Source organism: Paramisgurnus dabryanus, chromosome 10 (assembly GCF_030506205.2).
Source record: "Paramisgurnus dabryanus chromosome 10, PD_genome_1.1, whole genome shotgun sequence".
Taxonomy (NCBI): Eukaryota; Metazoa; Chordata; class Actinopteri; order Cypriniformes; family Cobitidae; genus Paramisgurnus; species Paramisgurnus dabryanus.
In genome coordinates, this window is record NC_133346.1 from 17579117 (window position 1) to 17588584 (window position 9468).

A 9468-nucleotide genomic window follows, 5' to 3' on the forward strand; every position below is an offset into this window, starting at 1 on the left:
CACTGGATATCTCACAAGCATCTGCATCCCAGTTGCAAAAACGAAGCCAAAAATCGCAGATGCTTCATCATTATGCATTGTAAATTATGTGTCGTTGCAGAGGAGCCCTCTGGCTCGGTTTGACCAACATGACAAACACTATATATCAAGCTGTGAAACTTTTATAGAACTGGATAAGACGTTTTACAGATGCACCAGTGACAAAGACCATGCACAGTCTCATTTTCACTTAGGCATTAACCTTTAAAAGCTGTGCACTTGGATGTCAGTTTTTACTGCTTCTATGGTTGTAAATAAAACAGGGAAGCCTACAACAGAGACAAAATTGCTCATGTAATTTTATGTTGAATGGTGGGAAGCCACAAATTTATGGCAAAATATTGGAATTGGCTTAGTTTTCTATGTGCATTGAGTGATTTAGATTTAACTTTAGCTTAATTATCAAATGAATGTGGTTACTGAAAAAGTGATAATCTGGGCAAATGAGTATAAGCAATTTTGGTAATAATTTTATTGGGTTAAGTAATATCTAGTGACACTGCCCTTGCATTTACAGTTTTAGCAGAGGCTAATGCGCAAAATATATAGCATAAACAATAAACAATCTCTGAGGTGACACGTGCTAAAGATCTTTAGGAATACCCACTAGGGGTTAAACTTTTTAGTTTTGCTTCCCGAAAATAATTGAGCAATCTCTTCACAGTTTGCCAAGCCAAAATGCGCGTGCGGTGGTTGCACTGCTATTGGTTCTTTCGAGCGCGTTCATTTACTGTCGCGCCCGCACCCGAACGGCAGTGCGCGGATCTCTCATTAAACAAGGACAACTTAGTTAGTGACCTACAATACCAAAACGTGAGAGTTTTACTTCTAAACAGTGCAGTGATTGACTATTTTGTTCCCCGTGCAATGAAGAACTTTATCCCCAACCTGTGGATCGTTTTGGTTCTCCTTCCTTCGCTTAAAGCTGTCGACTATGATGATGACTTCAATTGGAAACTGGATATGGAGAGCCACGGTAACGGCAAAACCCCAGCGTGTATGGACATTCCCAAGGACCTGAGATTATGTTATGATGTGGGCTACAACAAAATGATGCTTCCCAATTTACTGGATCACGAAAGCATAATGGATGTGAAGATGCAAGCAATCGGCTGGGTTCCTCTGGTACACAAAGCCTGTCACCCAAGCACGCAATTGTTACTGTGCTCGCTCTTTGCGCCCGTATGCCTGGAGAGACCCTTATATCCGTGCCGATGGCTCTGTGAGGCTGTCCGGGACAAGTGCGCGCCTTTAATGGAGTCATTTGGGTTCGCGTGGCCTGAAATGCTGAATTGTGACAAGTTCCCCCAGGACGATTTGTGCATTTCCATGAACGAGACCAGCAGCAATATCTCCAAACCCGCAGGTGTGTATAGGCTGATAAATCTGTATCTGATAAAACGATGTTGTGTGAGCTACTCGTGAACAGTCGATATATTAAAATTGTGCTTACAGTGTCAGAAAGAAATTTCAAAGTTGTCACTGCTGCAGTATCAAATATGTATACATTTGGTACTGATATGTACCTTTGTAATAGCTAGGGACCATTTTTCTGACAGTGTAGATATACATTTCTTTAGGTTAACTTCTGATTATTATTGTACACATAGACCATGTTATTAAAAAGACAACAGGTGTCCAGCATACATGGGCACTCAGTGCTGTTTATTTACCTTTTTAGTCAATTTGATATAGAGAATACAAGGATTTTATACTTTTAAAAATAATGGTTTCTTAAAGTTTTTTTTTTTTTTGTCGGGCTGTGTGGTTCCATTAAGAACTTTTAACATCCACAGATTCTTTGTATAGGGGAAATGCTCTTTAAACAATAAAAGGGTGTGAAAGAAATGGTTCTTTAAGTACCCTTGACTGGAAGTTTTTTTGGGGAACCAGAAACTACTTCTTCTATTGGCATCACTGCAAATAATCTTTTTCAGCACGTTTATTAATATGAATCTAAAGCAGAAAGTGGAAGCAACTTTAAATTAGCAAAAAATTGTCAGTTTAGATTATTGTACTGTTATTCTTAATTTTGGGAAACAAATAATAAACTGTGAGGTGTATCTAAACTGGTTTTATCATAGACAACAACACAGTCTCACACCCATGGCGTCAATATTTGACGACACTTGACCATGCGTCAATATGTTGACGCGGAGGGTATACCTTTCGCGTCACTTTTTGACGAACTGGGGACTTCAATACTATTAGGTACGCGAAATTAAACAGTTGTCAACTGACATTGGGGTTAGGGATAGGTTTGGGTAGGGATGTCATTATGTAAATCTAACCCTAAACCGACGCGAAAATGGTAGAAAATGGTAAGAAAATAGGAAAGAGAATTTCGCGTACCTGATAGTATTGAAGTCCCCAGTTCGTCAAAAAGTGACGCGAAAGGTATACCCTCCGCGTCAACATATTGACGCATGGTCAAGTGTCGTCAAATATTGACGCCATGGGGTGAGACTAGACAACAATAACAAAATGTTTAAATGTGCAGCTGATCAAGATTACATACAGTGTGATATCATACAGAAATGTGACATATTCTGAAAATCTCACTTTCATGTTTTAAGTGCTATAATTTGGTCTCCAGTGCTTGTATCAATCTAGATAAAATATCAAAGAACAACCCAGTAACTTAGTTTTGGTAAACCATTTTCTGCAAGCATGTGAAAAAACAGGTCATTGAAATTTGGCTTGTGATGTCAGAAGGGGATAATACCGCCCCTTAATCTACACTATCCAACCACGCCACTGTCATTTAGTGCAGAGATCAGCTCATTTGCATTTAAAAGGACACACCCAAAAAGTCACATTTCGGCTCACACCTACAACGTGGCAATTTTAACATGCTATAATAAATTTTCTATGTGGTATATTGAGTTAAAACTTCACATATGTACTCTGGGGACACCAAAGATTTATGTGACATTTTTAAAAGTCTTGTGAAATGTCTCCTTTAACGCTAATGTTTATTTTATTTTATGAAGTACATGATTGTTTTAAGATGTTTCGGGAAGTTCGTTTTTAAAGAGGACATTTCACAAAACTTTTTTCAGATGTCAAATAAATCGTTTTTGGGTGTGTCCTTTTAAATGCAAATGAGGTGATCTCTGCACTAAATGGCAGTGCCATGCTTGGATAGTGCAGATTATGGGGCAGTATTATCCCCATCTGACATCAGAAGGGGTGCCAAATTACAATAACCTATTCTATCACATGCTTGCAGAGAATGGTTTACCAAAACTAAGTTACTGGGTTGTTGTTTTTCACATTTCATAGGTTGATTGAAGCACTGGGGACCAATAATAGCACTTAAACATGGAGAAAGCCAGATTTCATGATATCCCTTTAATTGCATTTTGAAAGCATGATTATACGTATGGTTTTGAGTATAGTGAACACACACACACCTGGAGCAGTGGGCAGATATATTACTGCAGTTCCCGGATAGCAACTGGGCAAATGGTGCCTTGCTAAAGGGCATCTCAGTCATCCGTTAGAAGCAAACTGGAAATTTTTGGGTTACAAGCCAACTCATTAGGCCATTATTGCCCAGTTCAATGTTCGGAATCAAACTTTGATGCTGCTAGTCTCATAATACAGTAAGATCATTAGATTTAAGACTGGTTTTCACAGACAGGGCCACATATATTATTTAATTATACAATTTCAATAATAAGGCTTTTTTATTAAAATAAATAGCATAAATATTCATTTAAAGGGGACATATCATGAAAATCTGACTTGTAAAGATCAACCCAGTAACTTAGTTTTGGTAAACCATTCTCTGCAAAAATATGAAATTTGGCTTCCCTTGTGATGTCAGAAGGGGATAATACTGCCCCTTAATCTGTACTATCCAACCACGCCACTGCCATTTAGTGCAGAGATCAGCTCATTTGTATTTAAAAGGAAACAACCAAAAACTGCACGTTATTGCTCACACCTACAAAGTGGCATTTTTAACTTTTTAATTTTACCTCTTAAAAAGTCCCGTGAAATGAATTGTATTTCATATTAGAGGATATTCATATTTTCTCTTTTTTTTTTCTCAGGCCAGCCTTCTGTGTGTCCACCATGTGACAACGAAATGAATGCAGATGCAATTCTGGAGCACATGTGTGCCAGTGAATTCGGTAAAAAAATTATTTCTGTCATATAAAATGGTCAAATACAATTACTATTATATCATTTTTAAAAAGCAGTATATGTTTTTTTTCCAAAAAGACTGATATATATATATATAACTATTAGATAAATAAAGACAAAACTCAATAAGTGGGATTTTTTTAACTACATTGCTAAGACATGAGGCTAATGTTTCCTATAAACAACATGCAAGTAAAATCATTTACTGACACACTGTGTTTACCTTTGAAAGTCTATTTTTTTCATCAAGACTACAAGTATATTGATCTGTAAGGCCCTACAGTTTAAATCAGTTTGGAATGGTGTTTTTTCCATATGAATCTGAAAATGAATACCTAAAATTGCCTAGACTATTACGGAAATCGTTCTAGAATGAAATGCAACTAAACAAAAGAAATTAAAAATTAATAAAATCATATAACGACATTCAGATGTGAAGGCTTTTGGAGCTGATCTTTTATAATCTTAACCAATGGAAACCATTTCTTGCTCCAAGCTCCAGTTTCAAGATGCTGCTACTAATGCAAGCGATTTTAAAACGATTGAATCATCGTCCGGACTTTAATGATTTCAAGAGAACAAATCATTGTGATTCTGCACACATCCAGGTTTCTGGCCCACACATTTGTTTCCAATAATATTTTTGCCCAAACATTTTAAACATTACATCATGGCTTTTTACTCCATAATTGCTGTATGTTTATCTCATGAGACAATATAGGACGGGGTATGAAACTAATGGTGGTGTTTAAACAGTACAGCATGTGTGTCCACATTTTTCAGTATTGTCTATTCTCACTTTACTATTTTCTACTCTTTCATTTTCATTTTTTTTTTAAATTCTCGACTCAAATGTTGTCCGCTTTGTATTCATATTTCATTAGATTTCATATTTCAGTCTAGATTTATTTTCCCCATCTTTGTAGAGCCATGACAGTGAATTATTGGATTTCAACCACAAATTGAGATATTTCGAATATACAAAAAGCAGAGCTACTTCTCCCATTGCAGTTTCTAAGAGCCAGTGATGTGGTCAGTATCTGGCAGGCTTCTATTTTCAAGATCTGAGATGTCGTCAAAGGCAGGAAGCTTGCCGGTGGCAATAACTTCATTGGACCTTTTATTTTTATGGCAAGCTATCAAGCACCAACCCAATAAAGGCTTTTTGTAGCCATTACAGGATGACTACGTCTCAAGCTATGCACGTATCCCCCACACTCGAAACTTGTGGTTTTGTAAAAGTTTAAAGCACTGCATGCTTGAAAAACATTTGTAATAATCATTTGTTTTACGGTAAAGGTAGAAAAGCAGCACATGAATAAGATTACCACAGAGATTAGCAGAACACTTTTATTTAATCTGCATAAGACCACTTTAAAATAAATAGGAAACTTGCCGGGCTTTGGTGATAATCATCTGTGATAAAACAGATGAACCGCTTGGCTTTAAAGCAACAATATGTAACTCTGGCTCACGTTTCCCCCATGTGATTGATAAGCGCAATTGTCGGTTACTAGTGTCGTAAATACTGTCATTGTATAGACGGTTTCAGCAGTAACAACATAAACAAGCGGCGTCTGTGGTCCACACTTAACTTCCGGTAAACTCTGCTAAGAATAAATAACAATAAAGTAATTTAAACATAGTTTATTTATATAACAAGCAAAATAAACGTTAAAAATAAAATAAATGTACGACCAAAAATCATAATTTCTGTTTTGCGCTTATTTAACTGAACAGGCACAGGGATCAGAACAGTTGGGCAATAAAGGCAAGTATATCTGCGTATCATCTGCAATTAAATGATAGGAGATGCCATATTTGTTAAAAATCGTACCCAATGGGAGCATATATATTAAAAACAAAATTGGACCCAAGATGGACCCCTGAGGAACCCCACTAGTAAGATTCACCGGATGCGATAAAAAATGTCTAACCTTCACTATAAAAGATTTGATCGGATCTGAAAGATCGGATGGCCGTGTTCGACACGTATGCAATACAAATGATTTCTTATTCAAATTAATACTCTACCAGGCCATCAGGGCAGCAATGATTCGCGACATTACAGTACATAAACAAACTTTAGAATAAACAACAAAAAACAAAGAACAGGAATAAAACATTATGGTGAAGAAAACACTCCACAGCTTTCGGTTCTTGGAAGAAGTAAAAATAAAAGAAGAAAAGACCATTGTGTGTGTGCAAACGCTGGCTATTGCCTTAGTGTAATTGTTTATAGTGGAGTGTCCTGCAAGCGCTCGAGAGAATATCTGCACAGTCTTAAATTTTGGGCTGTACACTGACGGTGCGCGCAGACAACCACTGACCCTCCTGATGACGAAAATGTTGTTATGCAATAGATTTTGCTGTAATAAAGCTAGTAGGCTTAGTAGCTTCTGTAGCACGAACACAATCATGTAGTCCGCCATTATTGTTGTTGCTGTTATGTGTGACGCTGCCGACACGTGATGTGATGACGTTTTCGCTTCACAAAATATACGGATTGGCTGTACACACAAAACCGCAAGGGTGTCGATTTCAGATTTATCCACTTTAGGACCTGGTTTCAAAAAATAGTGGTTTTAATCTCCCAAAACGCCGGATCCGTGTGTACGAAACGCCAATACGATAAAAAATGTATACGTATACGGTGATACACGTCTCCGTGTGGACAACCCCTAAGAGTTCTACCACTGAAATCATTTTAGAGACATTATTTTAAGATAAAAAACTACAAAGTGTTGCTTTTAAGGGGACATATCATGAAAATCGGACTTGTTCCATGTTTAAGTGCTATAATTGGGTCCCCAGTGCTTCTACAAACCTAGAAAATGTGAAAAAGATCAACCCGGTAACTTAGTTTTGGTAAACCATTATCTGCAAACATGTGAAAAAAGGGTCATTGAAATTTGGCTCCCCTTGTGATGTCAGAAGGGGATAATATTGCCCCTTAATCTGCACTATCCAACATCACTGCCCTTTAGTGCAGAGATCAACTCATTTGCACTTTAAAAGACACACCCAAAACAGCACATTTTTGCCCACATCTACAAACTGGCAATTTTAATAAAATAAATGCTATAATAAATTATCTATATGTTATTTTGAGCTAGAACTTCACATATGTACTCTGGGGACACCAACAATTTATTTGACATCTTAAAAAGTCTTGAGAAATGTCTCCTTTAAGTCATTTAAGGGCTTTCTTTTACCATTTCCCATCCATTACAACGGTGTATGGTTTTTACATCATAACAGATCACGATGGCGATGATAGCATAACGGATGACGGGAGTAAAGCTCCAAAAATTGAAACATTTTTGGAATCTAATACTGGCTCCAATACTAGAAATATAAGTCCAAATTTAAGTAGTAGTCAGCAGTATATTTTAGTATAGAGCTGTCAGGCTTAACAATGTATTTTATACACACATAATACATTTAAAACGCTCATATTCCTCCTTATGGCAGTCTTCAGATTGCCAAAAATATAAGGAATGCCCCTGGGGTTAGTAATAAGCCCCCTCCAGTTTTAGACATTACTAATAGACTAAACTTGAGAAGAAATGTGTTGTCTCTCTATTGATCTTAGCGGGATTTCGAATTTGGTCCGTACCCAACAATCGTATCCTCACGCACTCTTGATGATATTCCGATACAACACATTGCACCACACAGCTTTGCTCAATTACCTCAACAAAGCATCTGAAAGAAATAAGCTGGAGTGAGTTCTTGGCTCAAATGTGAAAACAGATCAAAAACAGAGTGTTCAGCATCTCCACGGCAAAAAAAAAAAGAAAACTACAACAAGGGCCTTAAGCAAAAATACTTTTGAGTATTCAACACAAGTTTTTTAACTTACATAACTGTTTAAGATGTTACCAGATAGTTTTGTATCGTATTGTATGTAGTAGCCTTGTTGTTAATATATAAAATATGCAATCTGTGTATTTTCTCTTGCAGCAATCAAGGCGAAGATTAAGGAGGTGAAAATAGAGAACTTGGACAGAAAAGTCATTCTGCAGAAAAGGAGGAAGCCGTTGAGACCTGTAACCCTGAAAAAGGAGGAACTGAAGAAGCTTGTTCTTTACCTGAAAAATGGGGCAAACTGTAATTGCCAACAACTTGACAACCATGGAAAATTCTACTTAATTATGGGTCGCTTGGTTGGAAAACAGCATATTCTGACTGGAATTCACAAGTGGGACAAATCAAGTCAAGAATTTAAGAAGGTCCTTAAAAAACTTAAAAGCCATAAATGTCCAGAATTTGAAGGAGTGTTTAAATGAGCAGTTTTTTAAATGATAATATTGATATTGAATTGTAGTCCTCTTTTGTGATTATAGCATTTTATGATCTTTTTTATTACTGTACAGTATACAAACAAAAAATAGGCTTTGGAGTTTGCCTAAGAAATACCTGAATATGTTTATGCAATTTCAAGCTTGAACATTTATAGCCAATACAAGAAACAAACAACATTTACCATAAAAAATATAATCATCCATTATGCTGCAAAATGCACTCATTATTCATTCATACATTTCAGGTCATTATCCGTGTCTATATAGTGTGATTTCTGCTTTGCGAACACGGTCTTTATATGTTTTGACGCTTTCATGTTGGATTAATTATATTTTAGGCAATCTGTTGTTTTATGTTTCATAAACAGCTGTCTGCCGTTTCGATTCAATCATAACACATGCATTAATCATTGGACACACTTTGTTTGACAGTTTGTTAGTTTGGCTTCATCATGAAGTGAAAGATGTGGTATGCCTGATGGACTGTACTCATAAAATGAACATTAAAACAAAACATATTTTTACTATCTTTGACTATATTTGAGTTTTAATCACAATTGTGGTTTGTTACAGAAATAGTGACTTCTGTACAGAGTTACAAACAAAAAACCCCAGCTGTGCCGGTACGGTACCCTTTCAAAAAGTATACATTTGCACCTAAAGAGTTCATATTAGTACATCAGAGGTACATACCAGTAACAAAGAGTGCAAAATAGTACAAAATTGGTAGCTTATGTATACAAACCTCTACCAGACCTTTGTAAAGGGTATTGCCCAGTGACAGACTGGGACCATTTTTTGATCATTATTTTTTGACAGTGTATAAGTGGGTGAACATGCAACACTACTTAAAATGTGGATCGAAGATTTTTTTATTCTTCACCTGCTGTGAGCAAACGTACAAAAGTGCACTGTATATAAATCTCATACAATTTATTATTATTTTGGATTAAAGAGGCTCACAACA

At 36.5% G+C, this 9468-nt stretch overlaps 1 protein-coding gene across 1 annotated transcript; it reads left to right on the forward strand.

Moving 5' to 3' along the window:
• Window positions 1-734: 734 nt before the first annotated feature.
• sfrp1b (secreted frizzled-related protein 1b) lies at window positions 735-9028 on the forward strand. Its single transcript, XM_065290504.2, has 3 exons — window positions 735-1405; window positions 4101-4181; window positions 8161-9028. The coding sequence occupies exons 1-3, from the start codon at window positions 907-909 to the stop codon at window positions 8484-8486; spliced, it is 906 nt and encodes a 301-aa protein (XP_065146576.1). The 5' UTR covers window positions 735-906; the 3' UTR covers window positions 8487-9028.
• Window positions 9029-9468: the final 440 nt, after the last annotated feature.